This window comes from Peromyscus maniculatus, chromosome 22 (genome assembly GCF_049852395.1).
Source record: "Peromyscus maniculatus bairdii isolate BWxNUB_F1_BW_parent chromosome 22, HU_Pman_BW_mat_3.1, whole genome shotgun sequence".
NCBI lineage: Eukaryota > Metazoa > Chordata > Mammalia > Rodentia > Cricetidae > Peromyscus > Peromyscus maniculatus.
Window position 1 is genome coordinate 3,907,146 of NC_134873.1, and position 25,934 is coordinate 3,933,079.

The window sequence follows — 25,934 nt, forward strand, 5'->3', positions numbered from 1 at the left end:
GGCCTGCATCCTACCCTGGGCTGGGGGGCTGAGGGGTTTGAATGATGCCAATCCTCACCTCGCCACACACACACAGATAAATCCCAAGACCAGGAATCACTCTCCAGACGCGATGGAGGACCTGGAGTCCCCGGGTGGGCACGACAACGAGCGCCTTAACCCCAGTCCTCCGGAGGCCGCACCAGGCACATCTCTAGTTCGAGGCCAGCCTGGGCTACAGAGCGAGTTCTTGACAGACCCCAAAACTGCACAGAGAAACCCTGCCTCGAAAATTAAAAAAGAAGCCGGAGACGATCCCGGCTTAGGGCCCAGATGCCGTGGCCGGTGTCCAGGAGAGACGGGGCCGCGGATGTCACCGGTCAGGAGGCCGCGTTCCGGGTCAGCCTGGGCCCCTGAGAACTGAAAAGCAGGCCCGGGCGGGCTGGGGCTGCGGCCCGGCCCAGTCGGCCCAGCGTGGACGGCCGGGGCCTGGCACCCGGCACCCAGGAGGCCGAGACCCGCGGATCCGGAGCCGGGTGGACCCGGGAGGACAGAGATGGGGCTGCGGCCGGGGCCACGCAGACCTGGGCCTCCCCCCGGGTCTCGGTGACGCCACGGGGCAGCGGGGGAGCGTGGCCAAGGTCGCAGGGTCGCCCGGGCCTCAGGACGGCAGGGGGGGTGCGGGAGGGGTGCGGGTGACGGCATCGAGACCGCCACAGCCTGGAAACAGAGGTGAGGGGACCCCAGGAGGCCGAGGACCGGGAGAGGGGAGGGGGCTCGTGGGCGGGGTTCCAAGTGGCCCCTTTATTATTTTATACGTGTGTGTGTGTGTGTGTGTGTGTGTGTGTGTCTGTGTGTGTAGGTAAACAGGCCTGGGCACCACATGTGGGCAGTGCCTGCAGAGGCCAGGAGGGGGTGCTGGGTCCCCGGGACTGGAGTCACGGGCGGTTGTGAGCCCCGGGTGCGTCCTCTGCAGGGGCAGCCGGCGCGCTAACCGCTGAGCCGTCTGTCCAGCCCCTCTTCCTTTCTTTTTCTTTCTTTCTTCCTTTCTTCCTTCCTTCCTTCCTTCCTTCCTTCCTTCCTTCCTTCCTTCCTTCCTTCCTTCCTTCCTTCCTTTCTTTCTTCCTTTCTTTCTTCTTTTTTAAAGATAGATTCTCACCATGTAACTCTAGTTCAAACTCACTATGACCCGGCTGTCCTGGGACTCACTTGGTAGCCCAGGCTGGCCTCCAACTCACAGATCCTCCTGCCTCTGCCTCCCCAGTGCTGGGATTAAAGGCCTGCGCCACCACACCTGACTTCTTGGTTTAAAAGATTCATTTTGAGGCTGGTGGCGCACACCTTTAGTCCCAGCACTCGGGAGGCAGAGGCAGGAGGATCTCTGTGAGTTCGAGGCCAGCCTGGACTACAGAGTGAGTTCCAGGAAAGGCGCAAAGCTACACAGTGAAACCCTGTCTCGGAAAACAAAACAAAAACAAACAAACAAACAAAAAAGATTCTTTTGAACAGTTGGAGAGCCGGCTCGAGGTTAAGAGTAGGTCTTGCTCTTGCCAGGGGTCCTGTTTGCTTCCCAGCACAGGCCCGTAGTTCACAACCACCTGGGGTTCCACGATGCTCCCGTCTGGCCTTGGGCACACACAGTTGGCATACAGTCACACAAAGGACACACAAACAAACATAATTTTTTAAATCTTGATTTTATTGTTTTTTATGCTAGGCAGTGGTGGCGCGCGCCTTTCATCCCTGTGCTCAGGAGGCAGAGGCAGGAGGATCTCTGAGTTCGAGGCCAGCCTGGGCTACAGAGTGAGATCCAGGACAGCCCGGGCTGCACAGAGAAACACTTTCTCAAAAAAGCAAAAAACCTTAAAAAAAAAAAAAAAAAAAAAAAAAACTCTTCTTTTAAATGTGTTTCTGGGTGCAGTGCTGGAAGAGGCCAGCGGGGGATCCTGGAGCTGGAATAACAGACAGGCGCCACCTAACGCAGGTGCTGAGACTCGAACTCGGGTCCTCTGCAGGCGTGTGAGTGTCCTCAGCCACCAGGCCTCTCTACGGCCCGTGTCAGTTACTTGATGTGTGCGTGCCCGTGGAGGTCAGAGGACAGCGGACCGGAGCCCACTCCCAGGAATCGAACTCCAGTTGGCTCTTGTCACTGTTTATCCATTCATTTTTAATTTTCTGAGACAGGGTTTCTCTGTGTAGCCCTGGCTGTCCTGGATCTCACTCTGTAGCCCACGCTGGCCTCGAACTCACAGAGATCCGCCCGCCTCTGCCTGAGGTTAAAGGTGCGCGCTGCCGCCACACCTGGCTGCTCTCTTTTCACTTTGCAACAAAACCTTTGTGTGTGAGTGCGTGAGCGCCACCGTGGAGCGCCACCAAATGATCGCCACCACGTAAATGCCATCGCACACAGGCCGCCGCGTGCGTGCGGTCACAGCTCAGCTGCCCTCTTCACGGCTCCTCCTGTCTGCTGCCCCTCGGGAGTTCTGTCCCAGCCGTCCTCTCCTGCAGGACGCTGACTGGGACACGCTGCTCCGCCCAGCGTCCTGGACTCCAGGGCACGGCAGGATCTTTCCCACCGTCTCTGGTCTTCCTCTGACTCTGAGGCGGGACGTCCCTGAGGCCCCTGGCCGCCTCCTGAGTGCTGGGGTCGCAGGCCTGCACACCTTGAGCTACTTCCAATTTCTCTAACATCCAGATGTGGGCACTGTGCCTGCCGCACACACAGCTCATCCAGAATCAGTGAGCGGGCCCGGGGGGGGGGGGGGGGGGGGAGGGGGATGGCCCAGCGGTTAGAGCCCTGGCTGCTCTTGCCAGAGGACCAGGGTTCAATCCCCCAGCACCGTCTGTCCCTCCAATTCCAGGGGATCTGACATGCTCTTCTGATCTCCGTGGGCACCGGGCATGCGTGTAAGCAAAAGAGCATACACCTTAATAAATAAAATAAATAAATCTTAGCCCCAGCACTTGGGAAGCAAGTGGCTCTGTGCATTCCAGGCTAATCAGGGTAACATATTGACACCCTGTAAAACAGACAGACAGACAGGACCAAGAAGAGGCCCGGTGGGTGAGGGTGCTTGATGCCAAGTCTGAGGACCCGCACGGTAGAGGAAACGACCTCTACAGATTTGTCTGCGTACTGCAGCTGTCATGGTCCCCGCCCCTCCCCCCGCCGCCCCCCTCCCCAGCAAAGTAACAGCTTCAGACATGTCCCCCGGGACCCGAGGACATGTCACCTAAACAGAGACAAGGGCCCACCACATGGGATCATCCTGACCGCAAGGGAGCAGGACCCCACATTGCTGGAATTGCTCACAGTGGCTGCTGGGAAGCCACCCTGGAGAGTCACAGGGTCCAGCCAGCCTCCCCATCCAGACACTCGGGAGGTGGAGGACCAGGAGTTCCAGTCCAGCCTCCCTACGTAACGAGTTGGAAGGTCGGCTTGGGCTTCATGAGACCCGGTCTCATGAAAGGGGGGTGTGGGGGAGGAGAATATTTGAATCTACCCACTAATCCCTGCGCCAGCAACAAGTACTTTATTTTTTCCCTATTGGTTTCTTTCTCCCTTCCCTTTCTCTTGAGACAGGGTTTCTCTGTGCAGCTCTGGCCATCCTGGGACTCACCCTGTAGACCAGGCTGGCCTTGAACTCAGAGATCCAACTGCCTCTGTCTCTAGAGTATTGGAACTAAAGGTGTGCGCCACCACCACCTATTTTAATTCATTTTTTCATATATGCATGTATTTGAATCTGGTAAAACTGTTGTTGGTGTGGTTCCCAGATGTCACGTGCAGTATCCTTAAACCCACCAAGGCTGCCCCGTCCACTAGGAGTTCAAATGCAATGGGGGAAACCTTTTACATGCTGACTATAATAATTTCATGATGAATGGGGGAGGGGAGCCTTGGGTTATACAAATATCTCTCCTGGGCCTGTGAGACGGCTCGGCCGGGCACCCGAGTTCAATCCCCAGGACGCACATGGGGACCCCCACGATGGAGAGCGGCAGTACCCTACGGTTCGTTCCTGACCGCCCCACGGCTCCCGTGCCTGCGCACGTGCACAAGGCAAATCAGTACTGACGTTTTCATTGTTATTTATTTAAGAATTCTGTGTTAGAAAGTCCACCCACCCCGAGGCCAGCCTGGTCTACAGAGCAAGTTTTAGGACAGCCGGGGCTGCACAGAGAAACCCTGGCCCTGGACCGGGCGGGCGGCGCGTCTTCTGTCGCCCCCGTGTGGCCAGAGCTGCACATAACACCCTGCCCGCAGCCGCTGCTTGCACTTCCAACACGTGCCGCGAGGTGGCGCCGTCCACCCGCTGGGCCTGGTCCCAACCAGCAGCCCGCAGTGATCTTGCTCCGCTCGCCGGGGCTCCCGTGAGGCGCCCCGGACTCTGACTGCTGTAACAGGGATGGCGTTTTTGAATTTCAATGAAAACCTTTCTTCAGATAGTACCCCACTCTGCAGACCAGGCTGTCCTGGAACCCACTCTGCAGACCAGGCTGTCCTGGAACCCACTCTGCAGACCTGGCTGTCCTGGAACCCACTCTGCAGACCAGGCTGTCCTGGAACCCGCAGACGTCCACCTGCCTCTGCCTCCCGAGTGCTGGGATTGAAGCCGTGTGACTCGGTGTCTGATTTCAGTCATCGTTTTCAGTAGGGAAACCTGTGGTTTTGTGTGATGGTGTATCGCGTGCCGGAGTCCAGGCTCTGAGCGCCTGTGATGGTGACCTCTCATCCCGGCACTCAGGAGGCTGAGGCAGGAGGATTTCTGGCAAGTCCAGACCAGCTTCTGCTCCTTGGTCTAAAAAACAAACATATAAAGAAGATGGTCCGTCTTGGCGGCTCAGGGCGCGCCTGAGTTAGGTTCCTAGAACCAACGTGATGCACCTGAGTCGCTGTCCTCTACACCTCAGGAAAAATAATAATTTTGTAATTGCCAAAAGGGCAATTTATTATTCATACAGAAGAGGGCGCCAGATCTCATCACAGATGGCTGTGAGCCACCATGTGGGTGCTGGGAATTGAACTCAGGACCTCTGGAACAGCAGCCAGTGCTCTAACCCCTGAGCCATCTCTCCAGCCCCACTGACCTCAATTTACAGAGGGGAACACTGAGGCTTCTAATCCACCCTCTGCGTGTGTGCGTGTGTGGTTTTTCAAGACAGGGTTTCTCTCTGTAGCCCTGGCTGTCCTGGATCTCGCTCTGTAGCCCAGGCTGGCCTCGAACTCACAGAGATCCGCCCGGCTGAAAAGTTTTATTATTAAAGGAGGAAGGGGAGAGGGATGGCGGGAGATGAACTTTGGGAACAGAGGGGAGGAGTTTTCTCTTAAGGGACTTGACAGATGACGTCGTCAGGGCGCTGGGCCGGCCAGGGGCGGGTCGAGTGCTAACGACGTGCGCGGCGGTGACCGTGGAGGCCAGAAGGGGGAGCTGGGTCCCCTGGAGTTACACGCGGTTGTGAGCCTCCACGTGCGTGCTGGGAGTCGAACCTGGGTCCTCTGGAAGAGCAGCAGTGCCCCTAATGCAGTGATCACAAGCCAGACCCTGAGCCGAGGCGCGGCCGGGTGCCAGCCTTGTCTCAGCCCCTCGGGCGGGCAGCTAAGCTCTCGGCGGGGAGGACCCACGGGGAGGAGTCCCGGGCCCCGGGCAGAGGAGGCAACCGCGGGAGCCCGGGCTGGCGACAGGCCTGGCGCCCATCCGGCGAGCGTTCGCCCTCCCCGCTCAGCCTCGCCCTCCGCTCCCTTTCCCCTTAGCCCAGCCTGGAAGGAGTGATCCTCCGGCCTCAGCGGCCGGCGGGATGACGGCTGAGCTTGGGTGCTGACCCGCTGGGGCGGGGGCGCAGCATACGCACCGGGGTCCCTCGGTTTGCATCCAGTGCGCGCGGCAGGCCTGGGTAGTGCGGTGTCGGCTCCGCGGAGCAGCGCCGGGTCCGGCCAGGGGGGGTCAAAGGTCCCTCGGCCCTGCGTCCGCCCACACCCACGCGGCTCCATCCCGCGGGACAGGACATTCCTTCTGGATCATCAAGAAAAAGTCACGTGCGACCCCGCCGGGGCTGCTCGGACACAGGGGACGGGGAGGGACGCTTAGAGACCAGCCAGCGGGTGAGCGCGGCCTGCGCCCCGCCCCACCGGGGATCCTGGGCGGGGCTCCATACTGACCACGCCCCCAGCCCTCCCCGGCAATCCTGGGCGGGGCTCCACCCTGACCACGCCCCCAGCCCCTCACTGGGGATTCTAGGCGGGGCTCCACCCTGACCACGCCCCCAGCCCCTCACTGGGGGATTCTAGGCGGGGCTCCACCCTGACCACGCCCCCAGCCCCTCACTGGGGATTCTAGGCGGGGCTCCACCCTGACCACGCCCCCAGCCCCTCTCCCGGGGTTCTGGGCGGTTCCACCCTGACCACGCCCCCAGCCCCTCACTGGGGATTCTGGGCGGGGCTCCACCCTGACCACACCCCCAGCTCCTCACTGGGGATTCTGGGCGGGGCTCCACCCCGACCACGCCCCCAGCCCCCTCTCCCGGGGTTCTGGGCGGGGCTCCACCCCGACCACGCCCCCAGCCCCCTCTCCCGGGGTTCTGGGCGGGGCTCCACCCCGACCGCCGAGCGGTTCCGCGGACTCCGGGCTCTGATCCCGCCCCGGCGGTCCGGTTTCCCGGCCTGGCCTCGGCCCCGCCTTCTGTAGTAGGACGGCTGGGCCGAGCCAAGAGTCCCGAATTCACCCGGTTTTCCCTGCAGTTTACATAATGAGGAATCCCGGCATTTAGGACTCACACAGCCCCTGTCACTCACGGTTGCCATGGCAGCGTCCACCGGCCGCAGCGGGCTCCTCTCTGGCTCCTGATTGGACGTGTCACGTGCTTGAAAGCACCAATGAGGTGTTCCGGGTCACCTGTTGCTTCCGGGTTAGAAGCAGGGAGAATTGAGGAAACAAAGGAGATTCGTCCCTGGTGTAAGATTTCCCTCGGGGACGCAAACCCACGCGGCGTCGGATTGGAGAGGTTTCAGTTGCTTTTTGTTTTGTTGCTTTGGAGACGACGTTTCTCCGTGCAGCCCTGGCTGTCCTGATCTCGCTCTGTAGACCAGGCTGGCCTCGAACTCACGGTGATCCTCCTGGCTCCGCCTCCCGAGGGCTGGGGTTAAAGGAGGCCGGTTTTTGTTTTCTTTTTTGAGACACAGTCACATTTTGTCTCCTAGGCTTGTCGAAAACTCATAGTAATCCTCCTGCCTCGGGTTCCTGAGCGTCGGCCCCCCAGGCGATTGTTGCCGGGCCCCGTTTCGCGGCTCCCCTTCTCTTGTCCTCCTCGTCTCCTTCACTGACTGCCGCTGTGCGCGCGTGCACACGATGTTACACGCGTGCCTCCGTGTTAGCGTGGGGGTCAGGGGACGACGTCCACCACGAGTGTCGCAGATCCATCTCAGGGCCTCAGTTTACCTTACCCAGGGAACCATCTTGCCAGCCCAGGATTTTTTTTATTTTGGTTTCGTTTGTGTTTTTGAGGTAGAGTCTTGCGTAGCCCAGGCTAGCCTGGAACTAACCCAGTGTGTGGTTGGGGATGACCCTGCAGCCCGCTCCTCCCACCTCCTCCTCCTCAAGGCCGGGCGACAGGCAGGTGTCGCCACACCGGGGTCCAGTTTTGTTTCTTGCTCTCCTGCTCACCCCTCCGAAGAAAGTCCCGCGTGTCCGTGGGCGGCGGAGTGGGCTAGCTCGTTTGTTGAAGTTCTCTCTGCCTAGAAAAACCGTCCTGGAGGTTAGGAATTAATGTATTCTGTAGTTAGTTTATTTTTAATAAGCCGCCCATTGTGGGCTCGGGGCGTGGGAGATTCTCACAGATCGCTCCGCTCAGACGCCCACGGGCAGATGGAAAAAGCACGTTAGGTAGGTCATTCAGCAAGACAGTCACTCGGGTGGGCGCCCTGCGTGCTGTCCTGTTCTCACCCCGAGAGCAGCATTCTGGGTACACACAGGAGTCACGAAGTCACCCCAAGCCTGACCTACAGCCACAGAGTCAGATGCGGTGGCTTTGCCCTCATCCCAGCCCTTGGGAGCAGAGCCCTGTTTACCGCTGGGCCTTCTTCAGAGGGGTGGGGTGGGGGCTGCGACCGTGGCTGGGGTGGGGGCTGCGGCCATGGCCAGGGTGGGGGCTGTGGCCGTGGCCGGGGTGGGAAAGGGGCGGGGGCTGCGGCCGTGGCCGGGGTGGGGAAGGGACGGGGGCTGCAGCCGTGGCCGGGGTGGGGAAGGGACGGGGGCTGCGGCCGTGGCCGGGGTGGGGAAGGGACGGGGGCTGCAGCCGTGGCCGGGGTGGGGAAGGGGCGGGGGCTGCGGCCGTGGCCGGGTGGGGGCTGCAGCCGTGGCCGGGGTGGGGGCTGCGGCCGTGGCCGGGGTGGGGAAGGGACAGGGGCTGCAGCCGTGGCCGGGTGGGGGCTGCAGCCGTGGCTGGGGTGGGGGCTGCAGCCGTGGCTGGGGTGGGGGCTGCAGCCGTGGCCGGGGTGGGGGCTGCAGCCGTGGCTGGGGTGGGGGCTGCAGCCGTGACCGGGGTGGGGTCTGCGGCCGTGGCCGGGTGAGGATCGGTTTCCGCTGGTCCTGGAGCCCTGGGCTTCCTGAGCAGCACCCGCGGGGTGGATCACGGCGCCCCTCCTGACCCGGCAGGTGCTGCACACCCACAGCACTCACACATACATAAGTAAGAATAAAAAGAATGGATTTTGACGGGCAGCGGTGGCACACACCTTTAATCCCAGCACTCGGAAGGCAGAGGCAGGCGGATCTGTGAGTTCGAGGCCAGCCTGGGCTACAGAGCGAGATCCAGGACAGGTGCAAAGCTACACAGAGAAACCCTGTCTCGAAAACGGAGAGAGAAAGAAAAGAAATAGATTTTAATTGAGGGCCTGACGTCCACTTCAGGCAGACGTGGAGGGTGAGGTCATGTGATCCAGGCTGGTGGTTTACATCCTGTGCTCACTGAGCTGTTCGGATTTCAGGACATTCTAGGCCCGGCTTCCTCTCTCTCTCCCTCATCTCTCTTCTCTCTGAGATAGAATGTCTTGTAGCCCAGGCTGGCCTCAAACTCGCTGTTGTAGCTGAGGTTGACCTCGGACTCCTGATCCTGCTGCCTCCACCTCCAGGGCACCGAGACGGCAGGTGTGTATCACCACAGCTGGTTTATGTCCTGCTGCTGAAGGAACCTGGGGCCTCCTCAGGGCTGGGCCAGTGGTGATCTTGTTGTTTTTGTTTGGTTTGGTTGATTTTTGGCTTTTTGAGACAGGGTTTCTCTGTGCAGCCCTGGTTGTCCTGGATCTCACTCTGTAGCCCAGGCTGTCCTCATATTCACAGAGATCCGCCTGCCTCTGCTCCCGAGTGCTGGGATTAAAGGCTTGCGCCACCACCACCACCACCACCATGTAGTTTAAAGAGGTGTTTATCCTTACTTTATGGGCATATGTATTTTGTCTGCGTGCATGTCTGGTACCACGTGTGTGCCGGTACAGTGGAGACCAGAAGACGAATCAGATCCCCTGGAACTGGAGCTACAGGTGGCTGTGAGCATCCATGAGGGTCCTCTGAAAGAACAGCCACGTCTCTCTCTAACCAGCCCAGGGCTCGTGTTTTGCAAGCAGGTTGGTTCTAAGTGCTTGCTTGGAAGAAGATGGCCCCCGAAGGAAGTGGCACCTTTGGGAGCTGTGGTCCTGCTGGAGGAAGTGTGTGCTGTGGGGGTGATCTGTAAGGTCTCGTGTATGCTCAAGCCATGCCAGTCAGACCACTTCTGTTGTCTTCTGGTCAAGATGCGGCCAGCACCACATCTGCCCGAAGGCCGCCACGTCCCGCCATGACGGTGATGACTGAACTTCAGAAACTGTACGCCAGCACCCCAATGAGATGTTTTCCTTTATAAGAGTTGCTGGGGCCGGGTGGTGGTGGTGGTGGCGGCGGCGGCGGCGGCGGCGGCGGCGGCGGCGGCGGCGGCGGCGCACGCCTTTAATCCCAGCACTCGGGAGGCAGGGGCAGGGGGATCTCTGTGAGTTCGAGGCCAGCCTGGGCTACCAAGTGAGTTGCAGAAAAGGTGCAAAGCTACGCAGAGAAACCCTGTCTCGAAAAACAAAAAAAACAAAAAAAAGAGTTGCTGGGGTCACTGTGTCTCTTCACAGCAATAGAAACCTTAACTAGGGCTGGAGAGACGGCTCAGAGGTTGAGAGCACCGACTGCTCTTCCAGAGGTCCTGAGTTCAATTCCCAGCACCCACATGGTGGCTCACAACCATCTGTGATGAGATCTGGTGCCCTCTCCTGTATACATAATAAATAAATAAATCTAAAAAAAAAAAAAACTTAACTAAGTCAGGCACCAGGTGGGAACAAGACACACACCACACACACACACACACACACACACACACACACACCACACACCACACACCACACACCGCACACACCACACACACACACACCACACACCACCCACACACACACACACACCACACACCCCCACACACACACACACACACCACACACACACAGGAAGAGAGACAGACACACATAGAGAGAGTCCTTGCCTTTGTCGGAGCCCCGGCCCAGCTGCTCCTGCAGCCATCTGTTCCATCACCATCCAGTCCTCCCCGACAGCAGACGCACACGAGTGGACTCATCGCGAGCACCCACACACTGGAGGATTAGGCAGCCTTGAACAAGAACGAGTCTCTTGACAGCACAGCCTGGAGGGAGCTTGAGGACACCGTGCGTGGTGAGGGACCAGACAACTGTGGGGCTGCATCACGACAGGAATGATGGGTGCGGGGCACTCTGCTGGGCTTGGGGAGCGGACAGGCTGGTGCGGGGCACTCCGCTGGGCTTGGGGAGTGGACAGTGTCGATGAAGAAGCTGGGGAACCGCGTCTACACGGATATCGTCTATACAGAGCTGTGATGGAGAATTGTCAACTAAAGGCCCAACTGTACCTCAACAACAAACACCCCCAGCTTGGCTGGTATTTTCCTTCTGCTTTCTCTGCTCCGCTCCCAAAATTCCTTCCTAGTCCCCAGGGCCCCCTAAAGCCCCGCCTGCTCCACGCAGATCCCGTTACCCTCCCAGCTTTACAAAGGAGGGCGTATGACTTTCAGATCCAGGGCGCCCACCGCCTTCACTTGAAGTGACCACCACTGTGTCTGGGTGCAGACCGCCTCTCCCCAACATCCACACAAACAGCTGATCTCCGCGTCCTCTCCCAGTAAAGCACAAGGTGGATCTGTATAGGCCGGGCCCTGAGGAGCAGGCTCTGCCCGATGTCACCCCCACCCTGCCCCGGCGGGGTGGGGGGTGGAGGGTGGGGGTGAGGTGGAGGGGTGGGGGTGGGGGGCCCTCCTTCAGTCCGTCCCGTGGGCTCTCCCTCAGCCCTTTCCTGTGTCTAGCACACACCCCCTCTTGGATGGGGCCTTCCTGCCGTGTGCCAGATGACAGGCGTGCGTTCCTGTGACTAGCAATGCAGCCTCGGGGACTGGTACTGGTGCGGCCCCTGATTCTCCGCCTTTGCCTCCAGCTCCTTGTTTTGACGACGGAGGCCACATGCCCTGGGCGTTGTATCTTCCCTCCGTAGGTTTTTCTCTTTGTTTTTCTTGTGTGATGGTTTTGTCAACTTGACACATGCCAGAACTGAGGAACCTCAGTCAGGAAAACTTCCATCAGATTGGCCTGTGGGCAGCTGATGTGGGGGGTCCAGCCCACAGCGTGTGGGGCCACCCCTGGGCAGGTGGTCCTGGGTACATGAGAAAAGAAGCTGCTGGGCTTGATGTCGCACACCTTGGACCCCAGCACTCAGAGGCAGAGGCAGGTGGATCTTGGTGAGTTCGAGGCCAGCCTGGGCTACCTGGTGACTTCTAGGACAGCCAGGGCTACAGAGTGAGACCCTGTCTCAAAAATAGATAGATAGATAGAAGATAGATAGATAGATAGATAGATAGATAGATAGATAGATAGATAGATAGATAGAAGATAGATAGATAGATAGATAGACAGACAGACAGACAGACAGACAGACAGACAGACAGAAGTCGAGCGGCCAGGAGGAAGAAGCCAGGCAGCAGCCCCTCCACGGCCTCTGCTCCAGCTCCTGCCTCCAGGGTCCTGCTCTGCCGTCCCTCATGACGGACTGTGACGTAGAAGTACAAGCCAGACAGACAGTGTCCTCCCCAAGCTGGTTTTGGTCACTGTGTCTGTCCCCTCAGAAAGCTCATGAGAACACATTGAAGATGAGTCTGATACGGTTCCCTGAAGCACTGAGGACACTGTTCCAGGTTCTCAGTGAAGTGTCCTGGGCCTGAAGGTGCCGGTGTCCCCATCCCATCCACTCTGTGCGGGAGCATCTCCCCGGGTGACAGCCACCCAGGTTTCACCCTACCGTGTGCCACAGCCCTCTTCCTGCGGACCCTCATCTGAGTGAACATCTGTCATTGTGCATTTCAGGTTACACACCCCCACTTCTGGTACTAATTGTTACAAGGTGGAAACCCAGCTCACCCCTGCCCAGGACAGGCCCCTGGCAGACATTCCTCCCAGCCTTTGTCCACAGCGAGCCTGAGAGGGCAGGTGTCGTGGTGTGCATCCACCCGCCCCTGTACTGGGGGAGGCTGAGGCAAAATTGCCTCCAGTTCCAGGCCGGCTGGGGCTAGGGAATAGATTATGTCTGAAAATTTACCTGACGTCTCCGCCCCTAGGAGACCCGGTCAGGAGGGCCGGGAGTTCAAGGTCAGCTTCCAAAATGGGAAATGAGTTTCCGTAGCTGGAATCTCCTTTGGGCCGCCAACCAATTCCCAAATAGACACAGACTTGTTATTCATTATGAATGTTTGGCCTTAGCTTGGGCTCGTCCCACTCGCCCTTTTAACTTGATTTAACCTGTTTCTCTTCATCTACATTTTGTTTCTGGGCTTTTTACCTTTCATTCTGTATGTCCTACTTCCTTGCTTCCTCTGTGTCTGGCTGGCCCCTGGCATCTTCCTGGCATCTCTTTCTTTCTCCTCCCCAGCCTAAATTCTCCTCCTACTCACTCGCCTTGCCTGGAAGTCCCGCCTTTACCTCCTTCCTCACTATTGGTCATTCAGCTTTTTATCAGACCCATCAGGAGCCGTAGGCAGGCAAGGTGAAACCGTAACACATCTTTGCACAGTTAAACAAATATTCCACAGCAAGTTGCAGAGCAGCCCTGGCTACAGATCACCCTGGTCCATAAAGACAAGAGCTGGAGGGATGGACGGCTCCGTGCTCGAGAGCACTTGTTACTCCTGTACAGGAGCCAGAGTGGGTCCTCAGCACCCACACGGTGCCTCACAACCTGGAGTTCCAGTTCCAGGGGTGGGGAAGTCTTGACACCCTCTTGTGGTCTCCAGACACTAGACAGTCATGTGGTGCCCAGAGAGACATGAAGGCAGAACACTCACACATGTAAGTAAATCAAAACAAACAACAAGAGACAGACACCAGCTTACAGCGCCATGTTTTCTTTAATGAAGATCCATCAGGGCCCAACAAAATTCTAGCATGAATAGTCAGACCATCAATCAAAGAGAGCCCCCAACGTGGTGTCCACCCTCCATGGACGCCAGCTCTGGAGCCGTAGCAAACAGACGCAGAGCCCAGGTCTCCAGCACCAACGTGCAGAGGTGTCCGTCCCGTCTACCCCCCCAACCCCCGCGCAGACCCTCATCGGATCCTCTGCAGCAGGCGCAGCCCGAGGAGCAGGTGCTGGTGGATGGCGGGGGTGCATCCGTGGCCCCGCAGGACATCCAGGGAGTAGGAGATGCCCGTCCTGGGTCCTCCCGGCTCCCACAGGGTGAGCAGAAAGGCTTCGCCCTCCCCACTCAGAACCAGCTGGGTTTGGGACGTCCTGAAGCTGACCTGGGAGAGAGTGACACTAAGATCACGGTGACGGAACCGACCGTCCGCCCCAGTCCTGACCCTGGGGGGATGGGCACCAGCACTGCCGTGAGAACTGCATCCCTGAGAGTGAAGACTCAGGCCGAGGGCTCCGTGGAATTAACAGAGAAACCGGCTCCACTGGGGATCCCTCCAACCCAACCACATCACCCCGGTAACACACACAACTTTCTTTTATTCTCTCTTTACATTTTATTTATTTTTATTTTTTGGTTTTTCGAGACAGGGTTTCTCTGTGTAGTTTTGGTGCCCGTCCTGGGTCTCACTCTGTAGCCCAGGCTGGCCTCGAACTCACAGAGATCCTCCTGCCTCTGCCTCCCGAGTGCTGGGATTAAAGACGTGTGCCACCGCTGCCCAGCCTCTCTTTACATTTTAATTTACTATTTGTGTGTATTTGGGCATGGGTTTGACACGGGATGTGACCTCTGGATTTCATGTTTTTCCAGAGGTCATGTAGCCCCTGGTGTCCTGAATGCTGGCTCTCCACGGCCCTGCCGTCCTGGTCACCCACTGGCTCTCCGCAGCCCTGCCGTCCTGGCCACCCACTGGCTCTCCACGGCCCTGCCGTCCTGGCCACCCACTGGCTCTCCGCGGCCCTGCCGTCCTGGCCACCCACTGGCTGTCCGCAGCCCTGCCGTCCTGACCACCCACCTGTACCGTCCCATTGCTAAAGAGCAGGACCAAAGCCTGGGAGTCGGCAGCGAAGGTCAACAGAGAGAAGTCGGGAGAGGCAGGCGCCACGGGCGTGGACACAGTCCCCTCCTGCGGGGACACGCCGGGTCAGGGTCCCTCGGTCCGCACCTCTCTCCCGATCCTCCCCACACTGCAGACCCTCACCTCCCGCAGGCGCCTCTGCATGTAGCAGGCGAAGAGCCGCAGGACAGCCAGCTTGGCCCTCAGCGGGCTGGGGACGTCCCTCAGGGCGAAGGTCCACAGAGTCCCCTGGTCAGGCCGGTAGGAGACATGCCTGGGGACCGAGGATCTGCATGAGCCTCTGTCCTGGATGCCCCATGCTTGGGGGTGTCTTCCCGCACAGCTGCACCCCACGGACGCTCTGAACATCACTGTGCCTACGATAACCTTGGCCAGTGAGGGCGCTGGCCACCCCAGAAGCGCCTCTCATTGCCCAACGACATCAAACCTGGGCTCTTCCCCTGTCTCCATGGAAAGGGCCGCTGCCCTCCTGGCCACCCGGCCACCTCCCCGCCCAGCCACCGCAAGAACACTATGGTAAAGTATCAGGGCTTGGGAGGTGGGTTCGGTGGCAGAGGACCCCCGAGGCTCCGGGGTCCATCCTCAAGAAAAAGAAAAATTGAAACCAGTCATGGGGCCAAGGAGACCTGGTCTCAGCACCAGAACCCGAGTTCCGATCCCAGCACGCAGGTCGGAGCCAGGCATGGCGGTGCAGGTCTGTAACCCTGCACCAGGAGTCGGTCCGTATCTTAGCTCGGCCCGACGCTGTCCGATGTCCGCTCCGTTGTGTTTGGAGACGTTGTGTGTCCCTGTCTCATGTAGCCCAGGCTGGCCTTGAGCTTGCTATGTAGCTGAGGGTGACCCTGAACTACGTGAACTCTTGACCCTCCTGCCTGCACACCCAGGAGCTGGGACACAGGCGTGCGCCAGCCCCCGATCACACGCCGCTGGCGAGGGGACCCTGGGCCCTGTGTGTGCCACGTGAGCGCTCTGTCTACGGAGCCGCAGCCTGACCTCCGTGACCACGGCCTCCCCAGTGACATGCAGCAGCGTCCCTGTCATCAAAAGTCCCCTCTCCCGCCTCAGCGGGTTTCGTCCCGTGGAAAAGAACATGTCGCCAACTCCTCATCCGGTTCACTGAGCCCTCCTACTGGCCGATGCCCAATGAGTAGTTGAGGAAAGAGTCAAGAGAGGTTGGGGTGGAGCCTGGTTCCCGGGGGTGCGAGCCCCACAAATTACCCTCCTGGGGGGTGCAGGGCCATGTGGGAGCCGTCCCGAAACAGCACGCCACTGCTCCCATCCGACAGCTGGTAGCCAAAGCCGTACTTGAGGGAGTAATCCACCCACTTGGGGGCCCAGAGGACCGGCTGCTGCTCCCCTGGGGGGTCCTGTGCCGCTGAGCGCAGGGGAGAGAGAGGAGCCAGGGTCAGGTGCTGGGCTGGGCTGTGGAGGGGTGGTGCTGGGCTGGGGAGGGGTGGGCTGGGCTGGGGAGGGGTGGGCTGGGCTGGGGAGGGGTGGGGCTGGGCTGTGGAGGGGTGGTGCTGGGCTGGGGAGGGGTGGGCTGGGCTGGGGAGGGGTGGGCTGGGCTGTGGAGGGGGGGCTGTGGAGGGGTGGGGCTGGGCTGTGGAGGGGTGGGGCTGGGCTGTGGAGGGGTGGGCTGGGCTGTGGAGGGGGGGCTGTGGAGGGGTGGGGCTGGGCTGTGGAGGGGGGGCTGGGCTGGGTGGGGCTGGGCTGGGGAGGGGGTGGGGCTGGGCTGTGGAGGGGTGGGGCTGGTCTGTGGAGGGGTGGGGCTGGGCTGTGGAGGGGTGATGCTGGTCTGTGGAGGGGTGGGGCTGGGCTGTGGAGGGGTGGGGCTGGGCTGTGGAGGGGTGGGGCTGGGCTGTGGAGGGGTGGGGCTGGGCTGTGGAGGGGGGGCTGGGCTGGGAGGGGTGGGGCTGGGCTGTGGAGGGGTGGGGCTGGGCTGTGGAGGGGTGGGGCTGGGCTGGGGAGGGGTGGGCTGGGCTGTGGAGGGGGGGCTGTGGAGGGGTGGGGCTGGGCTGTGGAGGGGGGGCTGGGCTGGGTGGGGCTGGGCTGGGGAGGGGGTGGGGCTGGGCTGTGGAGGGGTGGGGCTGGTCTGTGGAGGGGTGGGGCTGGGCTGTGGAGGGGTGATGCTGGTCTGTGGAGGGGTGGGGCTGGGCTGTGGAGGGGTGGGGCTGGGCTGTGGAGGGGTGGGGCTGGGCTGTGGAGGGGGGGCTGGGCTGGGAGGGGTGGGGCTGGGCTGGGGAGGGGGTGAGGCTGGGCTGGGGAGGGGGGGGCTGAGCTGGGGAGGGATGGGGCTGGGCTGTGGAGGGGTGGGGCTGGGCTGTGGAGGGGTGGGGCTGGGCTGTGGAGGGGGGGGCTGGGCTGGGAGGGGTGGGGCTGGGCTGGGGAGGGGGGGGCTGAGCTGGGGAGGGGTGGGGCTGGGCTGTGGAGGGGTGGGGCTGGGCTGTGGAGGGGTGGGGCTGGGCTGTGGAGGGGGGGCTGGGCTGGGGAGGGAGGCCTGGGCTGGGGAGGGGTGGGGATGGGCTGGGGAGGGGTGAGGCTGGGCTGGGCTGGGTGTGGCTGGGGTTGGGTCCGGAGCGGCTTTGCTGGGGTGTATTGGAGGGGCTGGGGGCGGGCCGGGGTGAGGACGCCGTGGGCCTGGGCTCGGCCCCTCTAGCGGCCTCGGCCTCGCACCTTTGGGCGGCTGCCCTACCCATAGGTCCTGCGTCCAAGCAGAGATGCATTTTCCTGGTTGCCGCCTCCACCTGGGGTGCCAGGTCCCCCTCTGGGTCTGTTAGGACAGAGCCACACGGGTGCCGGGCCGCCCTGGACGCCCTCCCGGCAGCCGGGCCCCCACCCCTGCGTCCATAGCCAACCCTCTGATCCCAGGCTGTTGTCACGTTCCACGGGTGGGGAAACCGAGGCCAGCGCGGGCTGTGGCCCTGTCCCGGCATCTGTGGCCTGGGACGAGGCTCTCTGCTGCTCACCCGCCAGGTCGGTCTGCAGCGCCCCGAGAGTGAGGAGGTGGACGCGGCTCTCAGGGCAGGGAGGAGCCCCTTCCTGAGACAGAGAACAGAGGTGGAGTGTGGCTCCCATCCCCGAGGGAGCCCCCGGAGCCCAGCACCCACTTCACACGAAGAACAGGTTTCCTCCAGACAGCACCTGCCAGCTCATGAGCGTAGTGCAGTGAGGGGCGTGGTCAGGTGGAGCCCCGCCCAGAAGCCCCAGTGAGGGGCTGGGGGCGTGGTCAGGGTGGAGCCCCGCCCAGGATCCCCAGTGAGGGTCTGGGGGCGTGGTCAGGGTGGAGCCCCGCCCAGAATCCCCAGAGAGGGACTGGGGGCGTGGTCAGGGTGGAGCCCCGCCTAGAATCCCCAGAGAGGGCTGGGGGCGTGGTCAGGGTGGAGCCCCGCCCAGAATCCCCAGTGAGGGGCTGGGGGCGTGGTCAGGGTGGAGCCCCGCCTAGAATCCCCAGTGAGGGGCTGGGGGCGTGGTCAGGGTGGAGCCCCGCCTAGAATCCCCCAGTGAGGGGCTGGGGGCGTGGTGAGGGTGGAGCCCCGCCCAGGATCCCCAGTGAGGGGCTGGGGGCGTGGTCAGGGTGGAGCCCCGCCAAGAATCCCCCAGTGAGGGGCTGGGGGCGTGGTCAGGGTGGAGCCCCGCCCAGAATCCCCAGTGAGGGGCTGGGGGCGTGGTGAGGGTGGAGCCCCGCCCAGGATCTCCCATACAGGGACTGGGGGCGTGGTCAGGGTGGGGCTGGGGGCGTGGTCGGGGCGGTCTGGGTCTCCAGCGCAGATGGTGGAAGCTTCCGTCCTCACCAGCCGCTCACCTCGCTGCTGGACTCCATGCGGTCAGGCTCTGTCCCTTCCTCTCCGGGGCCTGAAGCCTCTTTCGAGGTGAAGGGACCTGAGGGAGCACAGGATGGGGGACAGTGATGACGGGAACCCCTGCCCCACCCACCTTTGGGGGCCGCGGAGGAAGAGGCCAGCGGGCGGCAGGTCGGAGGCCGGGATGCGGGCAGGGCTACTCACAGGGCGGCCGGCACTGGGTCAGCAGGAGCCGGCCCACTTTTCGGAACAGTCTGCCCAGCGGTGGCGGGAAGGCGAAGACGGGCGGACTGCGGCAGGAGTGCGCGGGCAGCCGCTCTGGGGTGAAGCCCTTAGGGTCGGGGAGCTCGGGGTCAGCCCGGGTCATCAGGGTCAGCCCGGGTCATCAGGGTCAGCCCGGGTCAGGGAGCTCAGGGTCAGGGAGCTCAGGGTCAGCCCGGGTCGTCAGGGTCAGCCCGGGTCATCAGGGTCAGCCCGGGTCATCAGGGAGCTCAGGGTCAGCCCGGGTCCAGGAGCTGAGGGTCAGCCCGGGTCGTCAGGGTCAGCCCGGGTCATCAGGGTCAGCCCGGGTCATCAGGGAGCTCAGGGTCAGCCCGGGTCGTCAGGAAGCTCAGGGTCAGCCCGGGTCATCAGGGTCAGCCCGGGTCATCAGGGTCAGCCCGGGTCCAGGAGCTCAGGGTCAGGGAGCTCAGGGTCAGGGAGCTCAGGGTCAGCCCGGGTCCGGGAGCTCAGGGTCAGCCCGGGTCCCCGGCGGAGTCAGGGAGCTCAGGGTCAGCCCGGGTCGTCAGGGTCAGCCCGGGTCCGGGAGCTCAGGGTCAGCCCGGGTCATCAGGGTCAGCCCGGGTCCGGGAGCTCAGGGTCAGCCCGGGTCATCAGGGTCAGCCCGGGTCCGGGAGCTCAGGGTCAGCCCGGGTCCCCGGCGGAGTCAGGGAGCTCAGGGTCAGCCCGGGTCCGCGGGTCCGGATCCCGGCCCACCGGGGCGCACCCGGCCCACCAGGCACCCTCACCTGAGTGAAGAAGTCATCTTGCAGTACGTGGTCCAGGCTGGGCCGCTCGGCAGGGTTGGGCGCCAGCAGCCGCGTGATGAGGCTGCGCGCGCTGGGCGACAGGTGCTCGGGCTCGGGGTAGCGGCCGTCCCGGATATTCTGGTACATCTCCGGCAGGGGCGCCCCAGCAAAGGGCGGGGAGCCGGTCAGCGCCGTGTACCTGGGCCCGGGTTCGACCAGAGCGTTCACACTTCACACAACACGGCCCGGGTTCGACCAGAGCGTTCACACTTCACACACCGGCCGCCCCCGCCCACCCCTGTCCGGTTCCCCCGTCTCCACACCCGCCCTGTCTGGTTCCCCCGTCTCCACACCCCGTCTCCACACCCCGTCTCCACACCCCGTCTCCACACCCCGTCTCCACACCCCGTCTCCACACCCCATCCCACACCCCGTCTCCACACCCGCCCAAGGCGCACTCCACCGGGCCGGCACGACCCGTGCGCCCTGCCCTGCCTGGCCCCCGTGGTTCCCAGGATGGCAGCCGGGGCTTCCGTGCACGCTAGGCCAACCCTAGCCCCTGCCACACTTTAATTTTATTGGCACCCGAGATGGGACAAGAAACGGAGACCTGGACATGAAGGGCAGGACGCGCACTGGGTGTCAGGGAGCGCGTCTTTAGTCCCAGCCCTCGGGAGGCAGAGGCAGGGGGACCTCCGTGAGTTCAGGGCCAGCCTGGGCTGCAGAGCGAGTTCCATGCACGCACACCCACCCCCACGCGCCCTCTCCCTGCCCACGCCTCGTCTCCCCCCGCGTCCCCCTTACATGATGCAGCCTAGCGCCCAGATGTCAGACTGGCAGGAGTGTCCACTCCGGGACACCACCTCGGGAGCCTGGAAGTTTGGAGTCCCGCAGAGCACCCTGGGGGGGGGACCCCGCGAGGTTCAGGAAGGCCAGGGCTTCCTGCCCCCTCCGGACCACGCAGCACCTGGCAGCGACCGGTGGGCCCCACGGCGGGCGGCCAGGCCCAGGTCCCCGATCTTCACCTCCATGTTCTTGTTAAGGAAGAAATTACCTGCGGGGAGGGGTGGGCGGGGTGGGGCGGGGCGCCGCACGAGGGCGCGCAGCCCCCCAGGCCCTCCCCGTCCCCCGGCCCCTCCCCGTCCCCCCCGGCCCCTCCCGGTCCCCCCGTCCCCTCCCCGTCCCCCCAGCCCCTCCCCGTCCCCCAGCCCCTCCCCGTCCCCCCCCCGGCCCCTCCCCGGGCCCCTCCCCGTCCCCCCCAGCCCCCCGAAGGGTCCCCGTCCCCCGGCCCCATCCCCGGCCCCGCCCGTCCCCCCCTCCCCGTCCCCCCCCCCGTCCCCTCCCCGTCCCCCGGCCCCTCCCCGTCCCCTCCCCGTCCCCCCGTCCCCTCCCCGTCCCCCCAGCCCCTCCCCGTCCCCCCCAGCCCCTCCCCGTCCCCCCCCGGCCCCTCCCCGTCCCCCCAGCCCCCCGAAGGTCCCCGGCCCCCGGCCCCTCCCCCGTCCCCCAGCCCCCCGAAGGTCCCCGTCCCCCGGCCCCTCCCCGTCCCCCCAGCCCCCCGAAGGTCCCCGTCCCCCCGGCCCCTCCCCGTCCCCCAGCCCCCCGAAGGTCCCCGTCCCCCCGGCCCCCTCCCCGTCCCCCAGCCCCCCGAAGGTCCCCGTCCCCCCGGCCCCTCCCCGTCCCCCAGCCCCCCGAAGGTCCCCGTCCCCCCGGCCCCTCCCCGTCCCCCCAGCCCCCCGAAGGTCCCCGTCCCCCCCGGCCCCTCCCCGTCCCCCAGCCCCCCCCCAAGGTCCCCGCCCCTGCTTACTGGGCTTCAGGTCCCTGTGCACTATGCGCTGCTGGTGCAGGTAGCGCAGGCCGCTGACCAGGCCCCGAAGGTAATAGCGCACCTCAGGCTCGGTCAGGGTCCGACGCGCTTTCAGCACGTGAGCCAGGGACTGTGGGAGGACCTGGCACTCGTTAGGCGGCTGTGGATTCTGGGTGCACACCGGGGCACCGGGGCGCCCCACCCGGCCCGGGAGAGGAAGGGCGGGGACGTGTGGGCCCGGGGGGAGGGACAGAGGGCACCCGGTGAGTGTGGCGTGGGCACAGGAAGACTCCGGCGGTGGCCGTGGGGACAGAGAAGAGGCCTGCCAGGCTCCCGTGCCGGACCCATGCCTCGCTCCAGCCACCGCTTCAAGGGACAGGGAACTCAACGCCGCCTGGCTTAGGGACCCAGAGCCACACGCCAAGCCCCGCCCCTAAAACAAGCCCCGCCCACCGCCAGGAGCCCCGCCCCGCCAGGAGCCCCGCCCACCACCGGGAGTCCCGCCCCATCACCAGGAGCCCCGCCCGCCGGGAGCCCCGCCCATCATCAGGGACCCCGCCCCATCACACCAAGCCCCGCCCCACCGCCGGAGCCCCGCCCTATCACCAGGAAACCCCGCCCCATCACACCAAGCCCCGCCCCGCCAGGAGCCCCGCCCCCAGGAGCCCCGCCCCGCCGGGAGCCCCGCCCCCAGGAGCCCCGCCCCGCCGGGAGCCCCGCCCCACCAGGAGCCCCGCCCCCAGGAGCCCCGCCCCGGCCCGCGGGCACCTGGCGGCTGCAGTACTCCAGGACCATGTACACGTGGTCGCGGTCCGCGAAGTGCGCGTGGAAGGCCACGATGTTGCGGTGGCGCAGGCGGCTGTGCAGGGCGATCTCGCGCTCCACCTGTGTCCCCATGGAGGCCGCTCAGCTGCGAGGCGGGCGCCAGGCCCCAGGCCCCGCTCCTGGCGGGGGGGGGGGGGGGGGAAGCGGGCGGCCCTGGCGGGGGGGGGGCGGGCGTGCTCACCTTCCCGCGCAGGCGCAGCCGCCCCGGCCCGCCCCGCGGCACCACCTTGAGGGCGAACACGGCGCTGGTGGACATGTCGGTGAGCTTGTAGCAGCGGCTGAAGGCGCCCTGCGGAGGACGGGGCATCCACACTCAGCATCCACACTCGGCATCCACACACAGCATCCACACTCGGCATCCACACGCAGCATCCACACTCGGCATCCACACACAGCATCCACACTCGGCATCCACACTCAGCATCCACACTCAGCATCCACACGCAGCATCCACACGAGGCATCCACACACGGCATCCACACACGGCATCCACACGCAGCATCCACACTCGGCATCCACACGCGGCATCCACACTCGGCATCCACACACGGCATCCACACACGGCATCCACACACAGCATCCACACGCAGCATCCACACTCGGCATCCACACACGGCATCCACACTCGGCATCCACACACAGCATCCACACTCAGCATCCACACTCGGCATCCACACTCGGCATCCACACTCAGCATCCACACTCAGCATCCACACGCAGCATCCACACTCAGCATCCACACGCAGCATCCACACTCAGCATCCACACGCAGCATCCACACTCAGCATCCACACGCGGCATCCACACTCGGCATCCACACTCAGCATCCACACTCGGCATCCACACTCGGCATCCACACTCAGCATCCACACGCAGCATCCACACTCAGCATCCACACTCGGCATCCACACGCAGCATCCACACTCAGCATCCACACACAGCATCCACACGCAGCAACTACATGCAGCATTCACACTCAGCATCCACACTCAGCATCCACACGCAGCATCCACACGCAGCATCCACACACAGCATCCACACACGGCAGCCACAGGCAGCATCCAGATACAAAACGCCTACACACACCCAAACACCTCCCCCCACAGCACTTCTACACACACAGCACCCACAAACACAAGACACTCACACACCACACACCCATACAAAATATCTGAACACACAAGACAGCACCCAGACTCTAAATACTCACGTACACAAGACCCAGAAACAGACTCGTGACAACACGCGACCCAGCACAGACAGACAAAACAACACGGAGACACACCACAGGTCAGCTTCGCCCTGACACTCACCATCCAGACACATGCTACATTTAACACACGCACGAGGGCCCTCACAACACCCAGACACACAGCACAGCACCCGGGCACACCCCATACACAACCCCTGGACACCCACACTCACAGCTCAGCACCCTCCGGGGTCCGAGCTGCGCACTGGCTGGCCACCAAGGGAGCAATCCCCAGCCGCAGCCAGGTAGGCCAGCGGGGCGCAGGGCGTGGACTCCGGGCGCACCTCAGCACCCACCGCGGCTCGTGCGGAGCGCCAGCTGTGCACCCAGGGAGGCGGGCGACGCACACGCGCCCCGCACACGCCCCGCACACGCGCCCCGCACACACAGCCCGCAGACAGCGCGCCAAGTGCCGTTCCCGCCTCGCCATCCACCCCGCAATCCGGAGCCCAAACTCAGGGGACCGGAGGCGCCAGCCATCGCGCGCGCACTCCCGCCCTGCCGGAGATGCCCCCAGCTCTCCCTCTTCCCGCGTTTTGAACTCCGGGGTGTGTGAGCGCGCGCGGGAACTCCCACCTTGCCGATCAGCTTCCCGCGCCGGTACACGCGCCCCGAGCCCGGGTCGCGCAGGAAGGTGGCCACCAGCGGGCGGCTCCGCCGCCGCCGCTGGGACCGGGGCTCCATCTGCGCCGGGTGAGCCTGGGCGCGCGGCGGGCCGGGGACTGCGCCACACTGTGCGCCTGCGGCGCCGCTGCTGCTCTGGGCCGCCCGCCCAGCCGCCGGAGCGGGTCTTATTGGAGAGAGGGGGCGGGGCGGGGCGGAGCACGGACGCCCATGGGATCCTGGCAGCACCCGGAGCCGAGAGGTTGGCGCCAACCCGGAGCCAGGCTCGGTTCTACCACGCTCCCATCCCTGCGCCTCCTGGGACCTGTTGACAGCACCCGGTTCACCCACCGGGGAGACTGAGGCCCAGAGGGCTCGGCTGGTTCCTCTGCAGAGAGGCCGGCCCCAGGAGTCTGTCTGGGGTACACGCGAGGCCTGAGGCTAGTGGACCCAGTACAACTGGCTGGGTCCTCCCTGCAGAGGCGACCTGTGGGGCTCCCTCAACTTGGGCCCTGGGAAGCCACAGCAGGACCCAGGAGGGCAGCCTGTGAAGGTTTGAGGACCTAGGGACCAAAGAAGCAGGGCTGCAAGGCTGTGGGCACAAACGGGGCACCGTGGGGTGGGGTGCCGTGGAAGAGTCGGCCACCAGGATGGGGGGCAGGCGGTGCGCATGAGTGAGAACTGACCCTTCACGGGAGGTGGAGGCTTGGATGGGGCTGGTAGAGGAGATACCGAAGAAGCCGGGGCACTTCGCAGAACCCCGGGCTACCTCTCACCCGAGCCCACCCTCAGCCCCCACCCCGCTCCTGCTGCGCGCAGCCATTTCTGCAGCGCAGGAATCCGGGCCCCCGGCCCCGCCTCCGTGTGCCAGGTGGGAGTCCCCTCACTCACAGAGCCAGGCAGGCACAGGGCAGGGTGTGAGCCCCGCCATCTGCCTCCAGTATTAATCCCTGGATGTTACATAACGCAATAAATGGGGAGGGATTAGCCCGGCTCCCCGCGGCTGGATTCAGGCTATGGAATTTTCCAGAGCCAGAATTTGGAATCTGGCCTAACCCGTGCCACCGTGGGGGGGGGGGGACAAAAACACCCCTGAGTGCTCGCGTCTTAGTGCCCCCCTGGGAGCACTCCGGGGTGAACTCCGTGTAGCTTGTGGGACAAGGCTGGTGCAAGTTACTTGCCGGTGCCTCCTTTGCGGCTGGGGTGAGGGTCCCCGGTTTCTCAGGGTCCAGACAGCGGCAACCGGAGAGCTCAGAACCCCTGATGAGGACGCTGGTGTCCGTGGGGGTGGGGCGGAACAGAGGCACCCCGCGGCCAGGCCCGGTTTCCTCTCCAACGCAGACCCCTGTTCCTGAGTTGGCTCAGTCCTAAGCGTCTTTCGGTTGGTCGAGTACCTGCTTGTGCCCCCAGACAGTCCCAGCCTAGTCCCTGGAAAATGACACGTTTAAGAAGCTGTAAGGAGTTGGCCCAAGGTTCAAATGCATGGAGGAGGAGGAGGAGGAGGAGGGGGAGGAGGAGGAGGAGGAGGAGGAGGAGGAGGAGGAGGAGGAGGAGGAGGAAAGGCTTTGAGGGCCTGTGAGATGGCTCAGGCGTAAAACCCTGTCCCTGGAAGACGGTCAGCTGGAGTTCGATTCCAGGAACCCACCACCGTGAGAGGCAAGAACTGACTCCCAAAAGGTGTCCTGTGACCACACACACACACACACACACACACACACACACGTGCTGTGCCATGCTGGGGTCCACACTCACACAGACAGTAGTAACAGTGACAAAATGTAAAAGGCATCGTGGGGTGCAAGCCAAGACTGCCCAAGTTTTGTTCCCTGGGATCCGGTCCGAAGTGGCAGGCAAGGAGGCTCACGCAAGTTCAGGGTCCCCCAGCATGGCTTTCAGGTGGGGGGACCCCGAATATCTGGCATCTGTAGCTGAATTTCCCTCCCCTGGCTTCCAGCCCCAGGGAGCAGAGCCTGGCACTTGAGTGGGTGGCTGAGTCCACAGAATAACAGAAACTTCCTGGGACGGA

At 63.4% G+C, this 25,934-nt stretch overlaps 1 protein-coding gene and 1 long non-coding RNA gene across 3 annotated transcripts; both read right to left on the reverse strand.

Moving 5' to 3' along the window:
• Nucleotides 1-4,902: 4,902 nt before the first annotated feature.
• On the reverse strand, nt 4,903-6,874 carry LOC121825038 (uncharacterized). The gene is made up of 3 exons (XR_006067096.2): nt 6,773-6,874; nt 5,833-6,033; nt 4,903-5,499 (listed from the first exon to the last, which is right to left on the reverse strand). It is a non-coding gene; the product is annotated as an uncharacterized LOC121825038 (long non-coding RNA).
• A 6,577-nt stretch (nt 6,875-13,451) lies between these two features.
• Nucleotides 13,452-25,934, reverse strand: Plk5 (polo like kinase 5 (inactive)). Of its 2 annotated transcripts, none has more exons than XM_076558666.1 (15): nt 23,882-25,934; nt 22,235-22,342; nt 21,997-22,113; nt 21,229-21,397; nt 20,403-20,478; nt 20,229-20,324; nt 19,425-19,623; nt 18,622-18,748; nt 18,420-18,496; nt 17,584-17,656; nt 17,310-17,387; nt 15,836-15,992; nt 14,741-14,870; nt 14,555-14,665; nt 13,452-13,864 (listed from the first exon to the last, which is right to left on the reverse strand). In XM_076558666.1, the coding sequence occupies exons 1-15, from the start codon at nt 23,987-23,989 to the stop codon at nt 13,670-13,672; spliced, it is 1,821 nt and encodes a 606-aa protein (XP_076414781.1). In that variant the 5' UTR covers nt 23,990-25,934; the 3' UTR covers nt 13,452-13,669. The 2 variants fall into 2 exon arrangements, with proteins under 2 accessions (XP_076414781.1, XP_076414780.1); XM_076558665.1 differs by having other exon boundaries at nt 21,229-21,358; nt 23,882-25,933.